The following is a 23,301-nucleotide window of genomic DNA, read 5'->3' as shown; positions in this document are numbered from 1 at the left end:
AACCGGTGACCAGTCACACAGCCCATATGAAGCCAGGTGCGTCAGGGTGGGTGCCCTGTGGACCCTATGGACTTCGTAGAAACAGAGATAACAAAGGTAAGTTCTTACCATATCTCTTGTTTTCTACTTCAGGGTCCATAGGGGTCCACAGGGCGACCTTGGGGATGTCCCAAAGCAGTCCAACTAAGGGCGGGGACGCTCCTGTGCTGATAGGAGAACCCGGCGCCCAAAGGATGCATCCTGAGAGGCAAAGGTGTCAAACGCATAGAACCTCAAAAAGGTCTGAATGGAAGACCAGGTGGCCGCCTTACAGAGCTGAACAGCAGAGGCGCCACGTCTAGCAGCCCAAGAGGGACCCACAGACCGAGTGGAATGAGCCTCAACAGAGGCTGGAACAGGTAAACCCCTCCTGCATATAAGCCTCAATAATAACAGAACGAAGCCAACGGGCTAGAGTCTGTTTGTTGGCAGGCCAACCCCTCTTGTGAAAACCAAAGAGGATAAACAAAGAATCCGACTTCCTCACAGAACTAGTCCGGTCCACATAAACCTGGAGTGCCCTTACAACGTCTAAGGAAGTCTCCCCAGCCGAAAGATCAGGTGACTGAAAGGCTGGTACAACAATTTCCTGATTAATGTGGAACCTGGAAACCACATTAGGCAGGAAATCAGGACGAGTGCGAAGCACCGCTCTGTCCTGATGAAAAATCAGAAAAGGGGGACGACAAGAAAGCGCCCCCAAATCTGAAACCCTCCTGGCAGAAGCAATTGCCAAGAGGAAAACAGTCTTAAAAGTTAGCCACTTGAGCTCCACTGACTCCAAGGGCTCAAAAGGCGGACCCTGTAAGGCCCAAAGAACCACCGCCAAATCCCACGGGGCCACAGGAGGCACAAAGGGAGGCTGGATTCTTAAAACTCCCTGGAAAAAGGTGTGTACGTCCGGCATAGCAGCGATCCTGCGCTGGAACCACACCGACAGAGCAGACACGTGCACCTTCAGTGAGGAAAGACGTAATCCTAAGTCCAAACCCGACTGAAGGAAAGCCAAAATACGCGAAACCCGGAACACCTGGGGATCATATTTTCTGGCCTCGCACCACTGAAAGTAAGTGTGCCACACTCTGTGATAGATCCTCGCGGAAGCAGGCTTGCGCGCCCTCAGCATGGTGGTAATAACGGAGCTAGAAAAGCCCCGAGACCTCAGGACGGCTGTCTCAAGAGCCACGCCGTCAAAGATAGTCGACCCAGATCCGGGTGAAGACAGGGCCCCTGAGACAACAGGTCCCGCCGTTGAGGTAGGAGGAACGGAGCATCGATGGACAAGCTCCGCAGATCGGAGTACCACGGCCTTCTGAGTCACGCTGGGGCCACCAGGATCAGTGTGCCTCCGTCCTGTTTGAACTTGCGTAGGACCCGAGGCAGCAGAGATATCGGAGGGAACAAGTAAGCCAGTTGAAACAGCCATCTCACCGACAGCGCATCTATCAGACTTGCGCCTGCGTCCCTTGTCCTTGACCCGTACACGGGCAGCTTGTGATTGTGATGGGACGCCATCAGGTCCAGCTCTGGCAGCCCCCACTTGTCCACGAGTAGTTGGAATACCTCTGGATGAAGCGACCATTCCCTGGGATGCACGTCGTAACAGCTGAGGAAGTCTGCCTCCCAATTGAGGACTCCTGGGTTGAAAACTGCCGAGAGAGCTGGAAGATAGCGCTCCGCCCAAGCCAGGACGCGGGACACCTCCGACATCGCAGTTCGACTGCGAGTCCCTCCCTGGTGATTGATGTACGCCACCGTGGTGGCGTTGTCTGACTGCACCTGAACGGCCCTTCCGTGAAGAGCGGTGCCGGACGACTGCAGGGCTCTGTATACTGCCCTCAGTTCCAGGATGTTGATGGGAAGAATCGCTTCCTCCGCCGACCAACGACCCTGAAGTGACAAGGAGCCCGTCACCGCCCCCCAACCCCGGAGACTGGCATCTGTCGTGAGCAGAACCCATTCCGGGATCCAAAAGGGGCGCCCCTCTAGGAGATGAGCTGTCTGCAGCCACCAGGCTAGGGACAGACGCACCTCCGAGGACAACACCAGCATCTGAGAGCGGATCCTGTGCGGCAATCCGTTCCATTCCGAAAGAATCAGCCCCTGCAGGGGCCTGGAATGGAACTGGGCAAACTCCACCATGTCGAATGCCGACACCATGGACCCCAAAACTCTCATCGCTGAGTGCACCGACACTCTGCCACTGCTCAGACAGCCGTGAATCCGCAGCTGTAAGGAGGAGACCTTCTCTGGAGTCAGAAAAATCCGTTGCTGACGAGAGTCCAGCAGGGCCCCCAAATGAACCATCCGCTGTGATGGGATGAGGGAGGACTTCTTCCAGTTGATCAACCAGCCGTGCGCCTGTAGACAAGCGACCGTCAGGTGGAGATGCTGGATCAGTACCTCCGGGGAGCTTGCCAGCAAGAGGAGGTCGTCTAGATACGGTAGCAACCGTATCCCCTGGCTCCGAAGGTGAGCCGCCATGACCGCCATCACCTTGGTAAATACCCTTGGTGCCGTGGAGAGACCAAAGGGTAGAGCCCTGAATTGGTAGTGGTTGTGGAGAATAGCAAACCGCAGAAACTGTTGGTGCGATGTTGCTATAGGCACATGGAGGTAGGCGTCCAGGATATCCAGGGAGACCATATAATCCCCCGGTTCCATCGCCAGTATGATGGAACGCAAAGTTTCCATCCTGAATTTGGGAACCCTGAGAAACCTGTTCAGGGACTTCAAATTGAGGATGGGGCGATGAGAGCCATTGGGTTTCTGCACCAGAAACAGCGTAGAGTAATACCCCATCCCACGTTGAGACTGTGGTACGGGTATAATGACCCCCGCCGTCAGCAAGGCCTCTATGGCTTCCTGAACCTGGAAGGCCTTGGTTTTGTCCTGAGAAGGACTTGTGCAAAAAAACTGGCCAGGCGGCCTGTGCCGAAAAGACAGGGCATACCCCTGGGAGACCACTTCTCGCACCCAGGCATCCGTGGTGGTATTGTGCCAGCACTGGGCGAATTGAAGTCGGCCTCCCACTCTGGGGTCCCCCAGAGGGAGGCCCGTCCCATCACGCAGAAGGCTTATCTTCTGGCTTGGAAGAAGGGCGCCTAGCACTCCAGGCTTGCTTCTTTGGCTTTGAGGCGGTCTTGGGTGCGGACTGCCCCTTTGCCTTGCTCTGAACCCGAAAGGAACGAAAGGCCGAGCTCCGGACCTTAGCAGGTGTAGTAGCTGAAGGGAGGAAGGCTGACTTGGATTTCGCCAGGGTATCTACTATTTTGTCCAGGTCCGGACCAAATAGTAATTCTCCATTAAAAGGTAAGGCCTCCAAGCCTTTAATTGAATCCGCGTCTGCTCTCCAAGACCGCAACCACAAGGATCTACGAGCAGACACTGCTGCCGCCGAAACCCTAGAGGTCAACAGGCTAGCATCCAAAGATGCTTCTCCAATGTAGGAGGTGGCATCTATCATCTGTCCTAACAACGCCCTCTGGACGTCCGGAGCTTCATCCGTAAACGCGTCCTCCAAGGCGTTGGCCCACCCCTTAATGGCCTTGGCCACCCAGGAGATGGCCATGGACGGCCGGGCTACCGCCCCTGAGAGAGAATAAATAGACTTTAAACAAGTCTCCACCTTCCTGTCCGTAGGATCCTTCAGCGAGGATATAGACGGCAATGGCAAAGTAGCACTCCTGATGAGGCGTGTTACATGGGAATCGACTGCAGGCGGAGTTTCCCATTTCTTACAATGCGCCTCCGGGAATGGATAATTGGACGCCAAGCGTTTCTGTGGCAGGAAACGCTTACTGGGTGTCTGCCAGGCCACCACCATGTGATCAGTCAACTGATCAGACAAGGGGAACGCTGCAGAAGTAACCTTAGCTCTTTTAAAACTAGGATACCTCGACTTGGGAGCGGGTGCCTCATCCTCATTCAGAAGAATGGCCCGCACCGCCTTAACCAGAGCCCGCACATTGATGGAAGACTTAGTGTCTACCTCCTGGACTGAGGCATCTGAGGCTGAGTCATCCTGCACCTCACCATCATCCGAGGACCCCTCAGAATCCAGAAGATGCGCAGCCTGCGCCATGACTGAGCGTTTAGACGCCCTGGAGGGCACGTCACTGCGCAACATCGACTGAAAAGCCGAAGATGTTGCCGCCAGATCTTGGACAGTCTGGGAAAGCGCATCCACCCAGGGTGGAGGAGTCGCCACAGGAGCCTGAAACGGCACCACAGCCTGCTGTGCCACAGGGGTGGACTGAATATACATTGGCAACCCCGCATAGGGACCAACAGGCTGAGACCCCGGGGGAGTCTGCAAAAATTGTGGGACAACCGAGCAATGGGGGATGGCAGGCTGGGGCAACGCCCTAGTAGGGGCGGCAGTCGGGACCGACAGACGGTCCGCGATGGACACCAGCACCTGGGAAAACATCGCCCATGGTGGCTCCTGCGACATGGGAGATTTAGACATACCAGGGAGCGCCTGGCACCGTCCGCACAGGCCGTCCTGTGACAAATCCTCCCTATCCACTCCTGCAGAACAGCGCCTGCAGGAGAACAATACCGGAGCCCCGGAGTGCTCAATCTCCTCCTCGGACATGACGTTGGAAGAAAACGTGCGCACTCACCCGTGTGCTGGACAACAGCCCACAATATGGCACCGTGTAGCACACAACTGTATGTGACGGACCTCACAAATACGTGATCTATATAGGTGAGGTCAGTAGAAACACGCTTCCCCCGCACACCTGTAGGGCTTGTAGGAGAAGGAAAGGAATAGGTATAGGCTGACAGTAAGTAGAAAAAAGACACAGACAGGCAGCACTAGCAAAAGTCACATACCATGCAGGAAGATATACTCACTGCACCTTTCCACTACAATCAACCTCCCAGATTCAGTGTCTGGGAGGGCTATAGCGCTGTGTACACTGTCCTTGTCGGGGGAGAGGTACACAGGGGGACCGGTCCGCGTGCTCCCTGACAGTATCCGCACTGCCACAGAGAAAATGGCTGCTGGAGACCTCAGAGGAGGAGTGGCTGAGTAATCTGCAGCTCAGCGACGCCAGACTACGAGCTGAAAGGCGCGCTGAGCTGAGGGGAGGAGCCGCTAGACAGGGAAGGCTTCCTCCCCTGGTTAGCATATTAACCCCCGGGTTGCCGGCATCCTGCTTGCCGCGATATTAACCCTGGTGGTCTGGCGGGGTATGCCTCCGCTGGAGGGGGGGGCCCGCCGCCACCGCTAGCGCCCCCGGTCTGTCCCCTAGACCGGGGGCATGGGACTGCATTTGAAAGGAACCCGCGCACCGCCGCTAATCAGCGGTGCGCGGCTTACCTGATCTCCCCGGCGTCTTCCGGCAGCAGTCCCGGGGGAAGCCAGAGTCCGGCTAGTACAGACTCTGGAGTCCCCCGACGCGATCCCCAGTTCAGTGCTGGCGTCTGTACAGACAGCCCAGCGCTGCCGCTCTGGAGAAAAAACTGTAGTAAAAAATAAATAAATTTAACTAAGTTAAATAAAAAATTAAAAGCTTTAGGGGGCTGCTCCTGCAGCCCACCCCGCAGGGTGACCCGACTCCGGCCGGGCACCATCTAAAACTGAGGTGCCTGTGGCTCGGGGGCGGGGTATAGGGGAGGTTGGACCCAAGTGCATCCTGGGAGCAGCTGAAAGCTTCAACTCCGTGGTGCCCGAGGATCCAAGATCCAGCTATACCCCAAGGTCACCCTGTGGACCCCTATGGACCCAGAAACATTTGATGCCGGCAGTGCGTAGCCATGATGTGCCGTGTGCTGGCTTGGTGAATATATAAGGTGAGCAATAGGCTGTCTGCACACATATCACTCGTTGCAGTCATGGGTAAAAGGGGCGATCAGAATTGCAAAATGATTATTGGCTTTCGGGACAAGGGTGGCAGTATTTCTGAAGCAGCAAACTTTGTGAACTGTTCACGTGCTGCTGTGGTGAAAGTGTATTATGACTGGACAAATGGCACCATTGCGAATAACCATCTGTAACTTGGAAGTCCACCTGTGGCGGTCAACACAGAAGGCCAGGGAGGTGGACACTGCCCGGTTCAGGAAGGAGCTTGAGGTCTACAACTGGCTGCTGAGGGACACACTAGGGCTATAGCTCAAGCTAGAAACAGACAACAGTGACCTGGCTGGGAGCTCACAGCAGGAGGAAGGTGTTAATCACTGCCCCAACTGCTAAGGTTCGGTCTAAAATTTGGGTGCTGCAAAGGGCCTCTGACGTCACACCCACGTAACCTGCGACCAGAGGGGGAGGGGCAAGGATCCGAACATAGGGCCAAAAGTGTCCCCGCGTGGGCTTGCTACGCTCACCACGCTTCGGGCACGGTGGCTCGCCACACAAATATATTCCCCCTCTATGCCCATGTGGACGGTAACATTGGAGCAGTCCGGAACTGTCAAAGCGGTCACGTGGTTGCAACGTCAGAGAGGTCTTTTCTCCAACTAGGGATCTAGCAGCAACCCAACTGCTATCTTCCCTTGACCCCCTCCCTTTCCCCAGTACTGCCTCAGCTTCTATCCTGACAACCTCCCTACCCCCAGCACTGCCCCAACACCCTCCTTGCTCCCCAGTACTGCCATAGCTGCTATTAACCCTTACCCCGTTCCCTAGCACTGTCTGCCTCTAACCCCCTCCTTTCCCCTAGTACTGCCCCAGCAGCTATCTACCCTTACCCCCTCCCTACCCCCAGTACTACCTACCTCTAAGCACCTCCTTGCTCCCCCAGCACTATCCCAACTGCTGTCTGCACTTACCCCCTTACCTTCAGCTCTACCCGAGCTTCTCCCTGCCTCTAACCTCAGCTCTATCCCAAATACTTTGTAACCCCAGCACTGCCCAAGCTGCTACCTGATCCCAGCACTGTCCCAACTGCTGCCTGCATCCCCCATAATATGTGATGGGACCCAGAAACTGTGGCATAGGACCCCAATTTTGTGAGGGATCCCTGGGACCCACAATTTTTTTTGCTCAGCGCGATCACTGAGAGTCCTAGGTACAGTATGAACAATAGATGTACTTCTCTCTAGAGATAATAAACGCTGTGCTAAGTCACTTTAAAATGTCCCCCATGTTGCTAAACACAACTTACACTGGAGCAACATGGGGAGCGCTGCGTGTGTCCAGTCGCTGCAATGTTTAGTGATACATGCACAGATAGTTTATCAATAAATACAGCTAGAATAGAAAAGTAGCCCAAGAGAAGATTAAATAGTCACAGATTCTAGTGAAAGAATCGCAGTGTTAAAACTATCATGTATATTTGTATTTATTTTCTAGTAACTAGCAAACTATGCGATATATTGGTAAAGTGCATCACCACAGTATGAGACAGCAGTGGGTTCCAAAATAAGGTGTTCACAACTAGCTGGTTTTTATTCATAGAATAATATTTCTTTTTTGTAAAGCAAGAAACTGTTGCAGAGAAAATGCACATCGGCTGTAGCAATAGTAAGGTGCCCAACCAAAACAAACATAACATGAACAAACCACTGGACTGTACCTTAATCTCCTTTAAGGAAACATACTTCTCCACACCTAGCTCAATCATATCCAGTAGGTGAAAATCAAACATCCGACCTAGTAGGCAAACAGAATTAGCCAAGATGAGTATATGGTAACAGTGTTTCCCCCAGCTGTGCAATTACATAAACGTTTAGCTGTTGTGTAACTGATCAACGTCCAACTACAAACTGACATTTAACAGTCTATTCTGGTTGATAAAAGATCCACTATATGGATACAAATGACCAGGTACAGCCAGCTGCCTGGAAACCATTAATTAAAGTACACAGATGATTTCCTGATAGCAACAGCAATGGGTTTTGCTACAATACACTAATAATCCTAGCAGCAATTCATGGAATTTTGTTGTAGGAATAACAAATTAAAGAGAATACAAACTGAATACTTTTAAAATAAAATGTGCTCAGAAGGCTTCACATGCCCGGGTTTTCCTACGGCTTTGAATTTCTTTGTCTATGTATGTATAGTAAGACAAATGTGAAAGTATTGCCACTAAAGAGAGTCAAAGAATGGTATAATGGGAACACTGCTACCTACAAAGGTTCACGTTAACTACGGTGCAAAAAAACAGATGTAACATTAACCCCTCCCTTACATTCAACTGTGATAGGCCAATAAATGGATTATGAGCAACCTCCATGAGCCAAGTATGGGATCAGTAGCTTGAGGGAATGCTGATCCTTGTGGTACCATATTGGAGGATCTTGCAGTGACTCCATGTGAGTTGGCTCTCAATTTAGAAACACAGGAATATATGACCCAAAGTGGTGCTATTATCATGTAGTGTAGGACTACCTGAACAGAGATGTCTTGTCGTGGCTGGCAGCTTATCATGTATTTGCAAGTGTGCATAACAGAGTCCTCTGCATTTTATTATGTACAAATGTGTCCTTTAACACTCTGGTTACAGTTGCACCATATAGACCCTCTTGGCGTGCCAGGTCCCAAATAACTCGGCCACGCCGAACTCCTTTTTCACTTAAAATATGCGTCTTATGCGTATAAATAAAAATGTAGCAAAAAGACTACTTTGCAAGCTTACATTGATTAATTAGATGCGCTACATTTGTACATCTGTGTGCGACTGAATCTGAAAATGTGCAAAAAGGGCTCCGATGCAAACAGCTGCGGCTTTCCTCACGCCAAGATTGTACCATGCGTAGAAGATGCAAAGTTTAAAGATAAATATGGTATGCTACTTCTCTTAAAGTGTCTCAGTCATGTCGGCATCTTGCGCGATATGGCGTATAGATGCTACGTGTTTGAGGACAAACCTGTAAGATGCAGGTATCTTTTGTGGGTTCATGGAGTATGCTGGGGCAATTTTTTTTTTTTTTTTGTTTTAAGTATGGGATGATCCCTGATATTAGTACGGACACCTGTTTGTGTATGGCAATGGATGAGATATATTAGGATACACTACAAAGAAGTATGACCTGTGAAATCTGCCTATATTTTCTCATGCAAATTAATTTGGAAACCATTTTTTAGCATCTTAATAACAGAGGAAAAAATGTGCATAATCCAACAAACTTACCAAAGATCAAGTTATTTGGACGTTTCTTATTATGGGAACCAAACACAAACAAAGAGCAGTCAGATTTCTTTGAGAAAAATTCCTATAAGCACATAAAAAGCAGGAGGAAAACAGTTTTAAACTTTATAGAAGCAATAATTGACACCATCCTAAAACTCAAACTTCTGGCAAGATGCAATTAAATTAAATTACATTACATTTTTAAACAATTTGAATACAGATCTTACAAATAAGCAAGTAGCCAATGGTACTGTGGCGGGCCATAATTGGGGTTTAATGTCTTTAGTTACAAAAGGTTGTTATATATAAAGGTTAGGTTATATAAGAATACACTTTTACGAAAAATTTGATATTTAAGTTAGATTTATTAGAGGTATTATAGATCTGTCATTTAAATGTATAATGTTTTGCAGATAGAATAAGGAAACCTCTTATCTTCACACCACACCATATCTGATGGATATGTCAAAAAAATACTCAAGCACCACTAAACGAGAGTGGAACAACTGTACGATTACAACATTGTAATCATACAATCGATCATCACTCTGTGCAGTGGATAATGTGCCCACACTGAACGATATGTTGGTCAGTGCAGGCACCCTCCCTCATCCCCGAACATGCTCAACTTGTCGATATCGGCAGGTTGGCCTGCATGTCCAGGTGATGATAGATGTCGAAAACGACCAGCAGGAGTGCATATGGCTGGTTGTTTTCAACATTTTACTGCACGATTTATGAACAATTAATTAATGAGCTACTGAACGATAACGATGTCTTATTTGTTCAATCGCTCATTTTAATCGTTTACTGGATATGCACCTTAAGACTTTGGTTATAAGTAATAGACTGCAACACGTAGGTTCTGGCGAAACTCCAGCGAGTTTGCCCATATTTTTAAAGCAACAATCATTTAAAAAGGCAACATCAACCCAGTGCTGCCTTTTATATGATTGTTGCTTAAAAAATACGGCCACACTTTTTACCAGTCTTGTCTGGATGCTGCCCTTTTATGAATTATATCCTAAACATTATCTATAACTGCCGCAGTATTTTGCTTTTTACTATGAACCTGTCTCAACTTACCATGAAGATATTCATTTCATGCCCACTATGACTCCCAATGAACCAACAGGATAGATAGGATAGAACAGACACACAGACCAGACTTATTTCTCTTGTGAGGACTTCGGGGTACTGGTGGCCGGAATGGATGATGTTGCTAAATGCTTTCATGTGACTGAGGCACCACCTGTCTCCATTATAAAGGTAGCCCTTTTATTATGCTTTGTGCCCTTGAGGAAGCTGGGTGGTCACACCGAAAAGGCTGTTGGGCCACTAGCTGATCACTCACACACGTCTGGCTGTGATAAGTACTATGCCTATATGCCTGTATTTTGCTGCCTTATGGATTGTATGGCTACTAACATGTAATACACTTTTTTGCATTTTTATACACACACATTTTTCCTCATTGCCACCTTTATTGCTGATTGGTATGCTATGCCATCTACTAATTAGAAAATAGGAGATATGGTAAGAACTTACCCTTGTTATCTCTATTTCTACGAAGTCCATAGGGTTCCACAGGATACCTTGGGTATAGGTGATGACGTCAGGCATCGGGCACCATAGAGTTAAGTTTTCAGCCTCCCAGGATGCACTAGGGTCCCCCTCCTATACCATGCCCCCGAGCCAAGGCATCTCAGTTACGTACCAAGCCATAGGCCGGAGGAGGAGAAGGAAGAGAGAGAAAAAAGATCTGGACACACACAAGAATTACATTCTCACCAGAGGGAGACGGAAAAACCGGTGACCAGAGTAAAGCCCATCTGCAGCACAGGTGCCACAGGGCGGGAGTCCTGTGGAACCCTATGGACTTCGTAGAAATAGAGATAACAAGGGTAAGTTCTTACCATATCTCATATTTTCTACTTCAGGGTCCATAGGGTATCCACAGGATACCTTGGGGATGTCCCAAAGCAGTATCCTTCAAGGGTGGGGACGCTCCTGTGCTGAAAGGAGAATCCGCCGCCCAAAGGAAGCATCCTGAGAGGCAAAGGTGTCAAACGTGTAATACCTCACAAATGTATGGACCGAGGACCACTTGGCAGCCTTGCAGATCTGGACTGCAGAGGCACCACATCGGGCTGCCCACGAAGGACCCACAGACCTAGTGGAATGAGCCCTCACAGAGGATGGAACCGGCAGGCCCTCATGAAGATAAGCTTCTGAAATGGCCATACGGATCCAAGCTGCCAAAGTTTGTTTTGAAGCAGGCCAACCCTTTTTACGGAAGCCATAGAGGACAAACAAGGCGCCCGACTGCCTAAATGAAGAAGTGCGGTCAACATAAGTCCTTAAGGCCCGCACAACATCCAAAGTGGCCTCACCCACTGAAAGAACAGGTGAGTTAAAAGTCGGCACAACAATTTCTTCGTTAATATGAAACCGGGAAACGACTTTGGGAAGAAATTCAGGACGAGTGCGCAGCACTGCCCTGTTCCCATGAAAAATCAAGAAAGGGGGTCTACAAGAGAGAGCCCCTAAATCAGAAACATCTGGCCGAAGCGATGGCCAGAAGGAAAACAGTCTTAGCTGTTAGCCATTTAAGATCCACTGAGCCCAGTGGTTCAAACGGCGGTCCCTGGAGAGCCCTCAGGACCACAGCCAAGTCCCAAGGCGCCACAGGTGGAACAAAAGGCATCTGAATTTGCAGAACACCTTGCATAAAGGTACGCACATCAGGGATTGTAGCAATCCTACGATGGAACCAGACAGACAGGGCAGAAACCTGCACCTTTAAAGAAGCAAGGCGAAGCCCATGGTCCAGTCCCGCTTGTAGGAAGGCTAGCACTCTAGACAGACGAAATTCCCAAGGTGCATAACCTCTGGGTCGACACCACTGGAAGAACGTATGCCACACACGATGGTATATTCTCGCGGAAGACGGTTTCCGAGCTCTTAGCATGGTTCGCACTACAGAGCTGGAAAAGCCCCTGGACCTTAACATGGCCGTCTCAACAGCCACGCCGTCAAAGACAGCCGAGTCAGGTCCGGGTGAAGACAGGGACCCTGTGACAGATGGTCCGGTCGTAGCGGTAACCGCAGAGGACTGTCCACGGACAGACCCTGAAGGTCTGAGAACCAGTGCCGTCTGGGCCAAGCGGAAGCTATCAACAGAAGCGTCCCTCCTTCCTGTTTGAATTTCCGGATTACCCGCGGAAGAAAGGAAAACGGAGGAAACAAAAGCGAACCGGAAACCGGAACGTCCACCGGACGGACAGAGCATCCACCAGAGACGCCTTTTCGTCTCTTGTGCAAGACCCGTACACCGGCAACTTGTTGTTGTGCCGGGACGCCATGAGGTCGATCTCTGGAAGACCCCACCTGTCCACCAGTAGTTGAAAAACGTCCGGGTGCAGGGACCATTCCCCCGGATGAACGTCCTGGCGACTGAGAAAGTCCGCCTCCCAGTTTAGCACTCCCGGGATGAATATTGCTGATATGGCCGGGAGATTGCGCTCCGCCCATACCAGGATTCGGGACACCTCTACGAGAGCCGCCCAACTTCGGGTTCCTCCCTGCCGATTTATGTAGGCCACGGTGGTAGCGTTGTCCGACTGGACCTGCACTGGGTGACCTTGGAGAACCCGATGTGCCTGCTGGAGAGCATTGAACACCGCGCGGAGCTCCAAAATGTTTATTGGAAGCTCTGTTTCTGCCTGAGTCCACCTGCCCTGGAACAAGTGTGGACCCGAGACTGCTCCCCAGCCCCGAAGACTGGCGTCCGTTGTCAACAGGACCCAATTCGCCACCCAGAACGGACGACCCTTGTTGAGATGGGTCGTCTGCAACCAGCAGGCTAGGGACAGGCGAACCTCCGGAGTGAGCACCATCGTCTGAATTTTAGAGACTGAGGCAGTCCATTCCATTTGGACAGGATCAGGTGCTGCAGAGGTCTGGAGTGAAACTGGGCATATTCCACCATGTCGAATACCGACACCATTGAACCCAGTAACCTCATCGCCGAGTGCAGAGACACCCAGCGGCTCTGCAGACAACTGCGCACCCTCAACTGCAAGGCAGAGATCTTTTCCCCAGTCACAAAGATCCTTTGCTGTCCGGAGTCCAATAAGGCTCAGAGGTGCAGAATCCGCTGAGACGGGATCAGGGTGGACTTCTGCTAGTTTGTTAACCAGCCGTGCCGTTGCAGTACCGCAATGGTCAGGTCCAAGTGGCGTAGAAGGAGCTCTGGAGATCCTGCCACCAAGAGAAGGTCGTCCAAGTACGGTAACATGCGGATGCCCTGCAGCCGCAGGAAAGCCACCATGACCGCCATCACCTTGGTGAAAACACGTGGTGCTGTCGCCAGGCCAAAAGGCAACGCCCGGAACTGAAAGTGGTCGTTGCGGATTGCAAACCTGAGGAACTGTTGATGACGTAAAAGAATAGAGACATGCAGGTAAGCGTCCTGTATGTCCAACGACACCATGTGGTCCCCAGGTTCCAGCGCCAGAATGATGGACCGCAGGGTCTCCATCCGAAACTTCGGCACCCGCAAAGACTTGTTGAGAGCTTTGAGGTTGAGAATCGGACGATACGACCCATTGGGTTTCTGCACCAAAAAGAGATTGGAATAGAAACCCTGGCCCCTCTGGGAGAATGGAACAGGCACTATAACGCCAGCCTGGAGCATAGTGTGCAAGACCTTCCGCAGTTCCAAGGCTTTGTTCCGGTCTGATGGCAGACCCGTGGTGAAGAATCGAGACGGGGGTCTGTGCCGGAAGGAGAGGGCGTACCCGTGAGAAACCACCTCGAGAAAACAAGTGTCTGTCGTGGTGACTGACCAACACCGGGCGAACTGCAGCAGGCGGCCTCCCACTTCGGGAACCCCCAAAGGGAGGCCCGGACCGTCAGGCCGCAGGCTTGTCATCTGGCTTAGGGGCCGGACGCCTGGTACTCCAGGCCTGCTTCCGGGGCTTGGCCGATTTTTTGGGGCCAGCCTGTCTGGGAAAGGATTGTGCTTTAGGCCTACCCTCGGCGCTATAGGGCCGAAAGGACGACGTACCTGAACTAGAAGGAACTGCAGCAGACGGGAGACATGCCGACTTGGCTGCCGCCAGTGTGGCTACAATTTTGTCCAGGTCCGGACCAAATAGAACTTCTCCATTAAAAGGCAACGCTTCCAAGCCCTTTTTGGAATTAGCGTCCGCCTTCCAAGACCGCAACCATAAGGTGCGACGAGCAGCTACAGCTGCCGAAGAAATCAGAGACGCCAGGGGACTGATATCTAAGGCCGTTTCGTTGATATAAGTGGCCAAATCCCGGAGATTGCCGATCTACTCCGTCTGTTCAGCCGAACAGTCGGAATCGAAGGACGCCTCCAAAGTGTCAGCCCAGCGCTCCATAGCTCTGGCAACCCAACAAATGGCCATAGCCGGCCTAGCTGCCCCCCCCCCCCCCCCCAAGGGAATAAACGCACTTTAGGCAGATCTCCACCTTGCGGTCCGTAGCATCCTTTAGGGAAGACACGGATGGCATGGGTAATGTGGCACTACGGACTAGGCGTGTCACATGAGAATCCACCTGTGGAGGGGATTCCCACTTAGAAAAATAATTATCCGCGAACGGATAAGCCACCGCCAAACGCCTCTGCGGCTGGTATCGTTTGCCAGGCTGTTTCCACGCCTCCTCTAAATGGTCCACCAACTGACCCGAAAGAGGAAACACTGTGGCGTCACCCTTAATATCCTTAAAAAAGGCATATTTAGATTTGGACACCGGAGGATCTTCGTCCTCAATCACCAAAGCTGTGCGGACTGCCCGAATAAGTCCAGGAATATACACCTTGGACCTAGCGTCCGCCTCCTTAGTACGGAGAGGTTCCTGGTCCGAAAGATCCAGAATCTCCCCATCATCAGACGTCACGTCGTCATCCTCATAAGTAGCAGACAGACGCCACCGGCCGCTTATGTGGCCGCAACACAGACTCCCCTTGTAACACATCCGACAAGTGCTGTACAGAACTAGTCAGGGAATTAACCCACGCAGGCTCCTGAGAGACCAGGGGAGGGGAAATAGGGAGACTGTGGGGTACCATCAACTGCCTCGGGAAACCCTGCATGAGTGACGACACCACTGACTGCTGGGACAGTCCCATCTGTGAAAACGCAGGCTGCGGAGCTAACTGGCCCACCAGGGTTGTAAGTGCCTTGGCGAAACAAGCCCAGGGCGGCTCCTGTACCGGTGCTGTGACAGCAATTGGCCGCGCCAATAAATAACACTGCCGGCATAGCCCCTCCGCGCTACCCTCCCCCTCCGCTATAGGTACTTTACACGTAGTACACTGAAGCTGGAGAGGAAAGTCACTCTCAGACATGATGGAAAGTATGTGACCCCTCTCACCAATACTTGTGAGTATAGCGAGAGACCACCCTGCAAGCACCGCACCGCAAGGGCTTTAGCAGAAAGAACAGGGGCAGTGATAAGGCTGACAGTAAGAAATTAAAAGTACAGGCAGCAGCGCTAGCAGTCACATACAATGCACAAAAAAATAAATCCTGCACTATCCGCGCTGATACTCAACTACACAGACACAGAGTCTGGTAGGACACAGCGCTGCATACACAGACCTGACCAAGCGGAAGATAGGTATGCGGGGGGACCCAGACCACGATGCCTCCGATCTTAGGCTTCCAGCAGCGTTCACCATGCGTTACAGAAGATGGCCACCGAGGAGAATAGAGGAGGCTGGCCTGGGGGAGGAGCGCTGCCACAGGGCCAGTCGGCGTGTGCAGAGAGGGCTGTGTGCAGCGGGGGAGGCGCCGGCTGTGAGACAGGGAAGGCGCGCTCCCCTGGCATGCATTTAACCCCTGGGACGCCGCAGAGCTACCGCTATGCCGCGGCCCGCTGTCCCAGGGGGTTAGTGGAAGCGCAGGTTAATACCTGGCTCCACGCTGCAGCCAGTTCCCAGGGAGCCCCCTGCCTGGGTACTTCGGACCATGTTCAGCAGGGTCCCACCCGGGACCCCTGCTGCTTACCTGTTGTCCCCCTTAGATCCGGCCATGGTCCAAAACATCTGGGGTCACCGCTAGCTGTGACCCCAGATGCTTACCAGCATCCCCGGATCGGTACCGGCGTTCTGGTACCGGCGGGGTGTAGGGAAGACAGCATGGACGTCAGTATTGACTGTCCATGCTGTACTTCCAGATGTGCAGCCACAGCTGCATGAAGAAAACTTCAGGGGCTCTTCTAAGCCCCCTCTAGCAGGTGCATCCGACTCCGGCCGGCACAAAACGAAACTGAAATGCCTTGGCTCGGGGGCGGGGTATAGGAGGGGGACCCTAGTGCATCCTAGGAGGCTGAAAACTTTAACTCTATGGTGCCCGATGCCTGACGTCATCACCTATACCCAAGGTATCCTGTGGATACCCTATGGACCCTGAAGTAGAAAATGAGTGTTAAACTTAACAAGTGTTCATCCGAGAAGTTAAAATGTTATTAGTATAGCACAGAAACTAAGATTCACTTCTCTGATGTGTCACAAGGTTCAGTTGCATTATGGTGTAATATGACAGCCCAACACTTAATTATCTTGAACACTAGGGAAAACTAGTGATTTTACTGGACATTAATTAGCTTGGGCCGACCATACTGGGAAGCATTTATCAGTAACGGTATAGAACTGTCCGCCTCAGGATTTCCATTATTATACTGTTATACTATGTGCTTACTTACTCATTCCTCCCCTCCCCAGTTTTCCTTACTTGTTCACAAACCATTAAATACTACTAGCATTTTGGACCAGTCAGTTAAGGATTCAAGTCTTTTTTTCTTCTCCTATCTGTTCCACTATTTCTGACCAGACCCCCCGTCCTCCCCCTTACTGTGTATACGGCTGCAACTGGAGATCAGGCAGACCACAGCTCTGCAGAGCCACGGACTGCCGTGAGATCCAGTATCATCTTCTCTATGCTGTTACCATCCATTACAGCTGTAGGAGCTCGGGCTCCCACTGCGTGTGACAGCAGAGCCATTCAGGATTATTCATGCCACCACACACAAAAACACACCAAGGTAAATATAGAACTTTATCATAGTCTTTTAAAAATGGCACCAAAAATAGCTCAGTAGATGTGCACCACACGGACCTAGAAACCAGAAAAGTAACTATACACAACATTTATACTTACCAGTGAAGTCTGATCTTCGAAAGGCCGTGTCATATTTTTCCTGAACAAATGCACAGAAAATAATCAGATTATGGAAACAAACGGAAACTACATAAAAAGAATATTCACAGCAGAAAAATAATTGTTTCATTTGCTCACCAGAATCCTATAAGCCACCTATAACTGCGGTTTGCTCAGCTATAGTTGCAGGGGTATATTGAGAGGAGAGAGTCTCGTATGAAGTCTCCGTTCAGGCCTCCTAATCTCTAGTCGGCGGCGCAAGGAAGTAGACTCTGGGCTGTGCTAGAGTTTACTTCGCATGTACAGGTCTCCAGGAAAATGGCTAGGCGGCCATTTCCCCAGGGATTTTTCTATTACACATTATAAAATTGCTGCACTATATTCCTGGTGATTTGTGCAGCACTGAGGGACTCTGGAGAGGTAAGTATGAAGAACATTGTTGCAGGGTGTGCGGTGTGGGTCCCACTGAACCCAGGGGCCCTTTTGAATTGCACATCCTGCACCCATTATAGATAAGTCACTGTATAGTTGTTGTAAATGTGTTATATGCATTTCAGTAAAAATATTTTGTTGTAAACTTATAGGACACTACCCAATATTATAATATTTTTTTATCCTTAAGCCAGGAATTTACCAATTTATTTTCCCCCCCTTATCCAATCTTTCTCATCTTATATAAAAATAAGCATGTGATACCATAAAATATCGCACCCACTGCATTATAAGACCCAATTTGGAACAAATCAAAACTAATCAGATTAGTTTAGTATAACTGGTCTATCAAGACATGCCAACACTGTGTGAATAGCTAATTATCTATAACATATGCTGATGTCACAGCTGCATTTTAGTGATAGTTTATATATATATGTTGCTTGCAAACACTCAGCAAAATGTAGACATGTGTTCATGAGCAGCATTTGTTTCTGTTAGGGAAAATGCTGTTTGGGCGCATGTCGTGTTTCACATTCATTCCAATAGTGGTTATTTCAATTTTTTTTGTTATTTTTTTTTTTTTAATTTTAAACTAGGGGAAGGTGTTACATGAAGAGATCTGAGCATTAGCTTGGAAAGCATCAAGCTCCCAAAGATGATCATGAGAGGCTCTAACAGGAACTTGCGCTTTCTGAATGTGCCCTTTTTCTAACAATGGTTTGAAATTTTGCAGTGATAAAAAGCCTACGGGTCACATATCCTATGAGTGTGGTAAATAAAGCTGTGGATGGAAAACTTGCACCCATGCTTCATATATTTAATTAAAAAAAAAATTCCAAATGAATGTTAAAAAATACATCTACTATACAAAGTGTTACTTACTTTTTATACAGCACAGAGAACGGTTTTTTCAAAGCATACTAAAAAAAAATAAAGAATAAAAGCAGTTAAAAATATCTAATGCAAAAATCAGGCTTTTGTATCCATATAAGATTTAAAAAAAAACATTCTGTATTAACATGTCTGTATAATCAATGCATAACTCAAAACTCTGTCTATGTAACAATGTTCACTAAGCCTAACCGAAATATCGTAATAGTCATTTCAATCTTCAATATCTAAGCTGTATTTTATGTTTTACCGTTGTGACCCAAGAAATTGAAAATTCTTGCAGGCATTCAGACATTGCTTTATATAATCTATTTGCTCTTGGTTAGAGCAGTGTAGCCTACTGTGATAATACAACAGTGTGCAATGATAACGGCAGAAAACAATATCAACCATCATGCATTATAAGTACAACTGTAGCAGTATATAGTATCTTTCTCCCCTATGAATGACGTCAATAAATTGCTAGTGGCCTGGTTAGACCAGCTAGAGTTTGAATCCTGTCTTTACAAAATTACAGATTACAGAGACACAGATACAAAATAAAATTTGAAGTGGATTGTAGCAGCTCAGCCATCCTTTGGGCCTATCGACCAAAGTAAACAATATTATGCCAAAGGATGCCAAGCCATGCTGTATTTTGTACAGGTGAGGCATGTCAACATTCATCATGTAGACAGTGATGAAATGTCAATACCCATGGTCCAGCACAGCTTCCGGGAGTCATGTGAGTATTTCTTCCCTAACCCCTAGAAGCACCACCAGCCTAACATTAATGTTCACATTCTGACAATGTCGACATTTCACCGTCGACTGTCGCAGAATGTCGACATATTGACTGTCAACATTTTTACAATGTCATCATCATACCGGTCGACATTATGAACATCTACATTGTCAACCTTTTGACAATTTCTGTTTTGTACTTCTCCTCAAGCATACTATATTTTATCAACAATTAGTAATAGCTAAAGTAGCCAGTATGACCTGTATGCACTGTGTCAACGAATGTCTTGCATTATGGCAGCACACATGCAGTCATCTCACCTGACCATGGAGATTTATCAAAGCTTGGAGAGAGATAAAGTACCAACCAATCAGCTCCTGTCATTTTTCAAACACAACCTGTAAAATTACAGGAGTTGATCGGTTTATACTTTATCTCTCTACCTTTTTGCACCTGAGGTGGATGTCCCTAACAGCTCTCTACCTCTTAGATGACCCATGCAATCTGGATAGCTTCCCACAGCTCCCTGATATTTGTATGTGCAAGATCTTGGGTGCGAATGGACCATTCCACCACGTCCCATAAATGCTCAATTGGGTTCATGTCGGGCGACCGTGATGGCTACACCATCAGAACTCTCCAGAATGCTCCTCGAATCAATTCTGGAAAACTTTGGACCGATGATACGGAATGTCATTATTGGCCAAATTAAACTGATTAAAAAAATATTTTAGCCTAACCAGTCAATAAGGAAGGTTTCCTGGAGGTTATGAACCAAGTCCTGATATTTTTAGCTTGAAATAGGAATTTTCCACCTGCTCAGGAGGTGGTGAAAACTAATTTGCGAAAATAATAGGTTTGCACGATAAGTATACATTCACACGATAAGCCGCTTTTTCACAGATAACTGAATTCGCCCCTTAGACTGTCATCTCAGCAGCAAGAAGCTGCAGTATGACATCCAAATATGTTCAATATTCAGTCTGGAAGAATGTAAAAATTATTATCGATATCTATACAGAAGATTTTGAAAAAGAGAATACACAACCTGGGCGCTTAAATATAACAAATCAGAAATACATTCCTTATATGTATTGTTCTTCAACTGGAGTCCTCTTTATATGATTCCTTGTCACAAAAAAGCCACTCTCCTTCGTGAGGTGTCAACTTGGAGACGTGAATCTTGATTATTTATATACAGTCATTTCCCCCTCTTTTATATATACACGGCTGATGCCTCACGAAGGAGAGTGACTTTTTTGTGACAAGGAATCATATAAAGAGGACTCGAGATGAAGAACAATACATCATATAAGGAATGTATTACTGATTTGTTATATTTAAGCGCCCCAGGTTGTGTATGCTCATCTCAAAATCTTCTGTACATGTATTATGTTTCGATTGGATGTGGTGATATCCAAACAGAATTAGGGACTCCTTGAGCAGCTGTGCGCAAATAGGTTGACATCCACTACACCCAGTTTGCTTAGTATTATCTATATCTACCTAAAATGGAAACTACTATCATAGATTTTCAGAGCAGGAAAATGCTCAGCCAAGCACGGTAGTATAATAATAAAGATCATTTTTAAACTATAGTGATAAAATGAAGACCCATGCAGGTCAAATGCCAAGTAATATTTCTAACTATTCCTTTTTTCGCAAAACATATGCATAATTCTACATTTTCTTAACCTAAAGCAGGGTATCCACTAAGCGATTGCACGATAACGATGTCGTGCAATCGCTTGCAAATAATGTCGTGCTCATGCAATCGCTTGATAACGATGTCGTTATCGTGCAATCGCTTGCAAATCACGCATGCATCGGGGATGTTTTGGACAGAAGCGACCCACGATGCGTGTGCCCACGGGTCGCTTCTGACATCGCCCGTACATGCAGGTCAACCTGAGATCTTGTCAGGTTCTGCATGTGCGGGGATGAGGGATGTGCCGGGACTGAACTAGTGAACGTTCAGTCCTAGCACATCCCTCAGCTGTCAAACGACAGCACAATTGCGATGTCGCAATTGTGCTGTCGTTTATATATCGCTTAGTGGATACCCTGCTTTAGACCTTTAAAACATAAAAATACCAATTATATTTATATTATGAGTCACAATATGATTTGTAGCGCACCAACATCCTTATACTGCGACAAAAATAACTTCCTTATATGCATCTGTCTACCGAAAGCATCCCTATAAATTAAGATACTGACATGGTGGTTGCAGTATTTATTATTTAGGGGCCTATTTAATAAAGAAAATATTTCAGCATTTCCATCGTTTTCAGGGGATACCTGCAAATATTTAGTTTCCCCAGAAAGTATGGAGGGACTGCAGCAGATATCGCAAATATGTTTCTCAGTCCCTCCATATCAAACAGCAAAATAGGGGCTGCCGTGCTACGGATTACTATGCTGCGAACTGCAAAACATTCCGGAGCTCAGCCGTATCCACTAATGCAATCTTCAAATGGCATTAGCCAATGGTACCTAGGGGCGACATTCACAAGTTTCTTCAGGAAAGTGGCTCCAGCTTGTGCCAATGTCCATCGGTGCATGCACAGTAGCTCAGCTGAACGGGCAAAGCAGGAAGTAATGTGATTGCAACGCAATCACATTACTCTCACTGATCACCGTGACACACACACGGAGGCCCTGTCCCTGCGAATCACAATGGTACATCCTGGCGATAAAGATTCCTTATTGCTGCGAATTCCGCCAATAAGAATAAATGACCCTTAAGACCTTTATACATAAGAAAATTAGTATGAAGCAGCTGAAAAGTGTCATACAAATAAACCCCATGTGACTTTCATACGAGAAAGAAACCAACACTAGTGAAAGTCGCAAATCTGCCAGATTTACACACAGTTGATCCAAGTTCCCCTTAAGCTAAAGGACCCGAACATGACACGGAGTGAGGGCAGAAGTGCGGTTCCATGCCCTGACAAAGCTGTTATTTTGTCTCAACTGTAGTACCTGGCCACCAAACGTAGAAATGCGTACGTTTGCCACGCTTCAGACATGGTGGTTCCCTTCACTCGCCACAGGTCACTATTCCCACTCTATGTCCACATGGATAGAAACTGATGGCATCAGCGTCCTGTAGCTGAAGGGGACCTAGCCACAATCTTACACACACCTACCAGATCTTTCAGGGCCTGGGTCACAGTGCTGTTGGCGTTCCCTCCTTTAATGAGCATAGCATTTTTGTCATTCTCGCTTAGTTTTGGCTGCCTGTCCTCCAAAAATCTCTTTGCTCTCCTTGTCTTCGGTTTTCTATAGAAGAATAAAAGAGTGCGTTACTACAACATCCATTCTGCTGCTTTCCGCCAGTCACCCGGTCCATACGGTGCGCAGTACTAAGAGACAGCCTGACAGACGCGCACGGGGATGGGAACGTAACATTTAAGCAGGTAAAGAAATAAAGCCCCCAGGTGCCCAATACTCACACTACTCGGTCTAATTCCGCCATCGCACAGAGCCCCCGCTACACACGTGTTACACTGCAGCTGCGTTCCCTCTTCCGGAGCCGAACAATGACGTCATGGCGCACGGCAACGCGTCAATGGCAATGCGGAACCATAGAGTTTCTGAAGCATCAAGAGGAGGATGTTGGAAACCACTGTGACTTCCTGGAAGCCGGGGCTGCGTGTTGTCTCCCCGTGCGGTGCTGGAGGCGCCGCTTGTGGCGAAACTGATGGAATTCATCAATTTTCCCGGCCCCAGCTAATGTGTACCTGGTTCCTGGTACATGCACTGTGTGGAAGCAGTGCGCACTGCGGGAGCCATCCGGGTCCCATTCATGATGTCAATTATCGGGGTGCAAACGGACCCCCGATAATTAACATTCTATCTAACTCTCTGCGGAATCCGGAGCAATTCATCATTGCTTTGGCGCGGTGACAGTTGATGCGAAATTAGC

The 23,301-nt window shown here is 48.6% G+C and overlaps 1 protein-coding gene across 1 annotated transcript in view; it reads right to left on the bottom strand.

Moving 5' to 3' along the window:
• Window positions 1–23,020, bottom strand: part of RPF2 (ribosome production factor 2 homolog) — a 28,967-nt gene extending 5,947 nt beyond the window's left edge. The window contains exons 1-6 of the mRNA XM_088460486.1: window positions 22,829–23,020; window positions 22,523–22,655; window positions 18,638–18,675; window positions 17,321–17,360; window positions 9,126–9,207; window positions 7,566–7,642 (exon numbers count right to left, since the gene is read on the bottom strand). Of these exons, the coding sequence (XP_088316612.1) occupies window positions 7,566–7,642; window positions 9,126–9,207; window positions 17,321–17,360; window positions 18,638–18,675; window positions 22,523–22,655; window positions 22,829–22,851 (393 nt within the window). The 5' untranslated portion in view covers window positions 22,852–23,020. The remainder of the gene's footprint in view (window positions 1–7,565; window positions 7,643–9,125; window positions 9,208–17,320; window positions 17,361–18,637; window positions 18,676–22,522; window positions 22,656–22,828) is intronic.
• Between the last annotated feature and the right edge of the window lie 281 nt (window positions 23,021–23,301).

The sequence above is a fragment of the Taudactylus pleione genome, unplaced genomic scaffold (genome assembly GCF_031769625.1).
Source record: "Taudactylus pleione unplaced genomic scaffold, aTauple2 ptg000046l, whole genome shotgun sequence".
In the NCBI taxonomy this organism is placed as follows: domain Eukaryota; kingdom Metazoa; phylum Chordata; class Amphibia; order Anura; family Myobatrachidae; genus Taudactylus; species Taudactylus pleione.
Note: the sequence above shows the minus strand (reverse complement) of the source record. Positions and strands in the feature narration are given on the sequence as shown.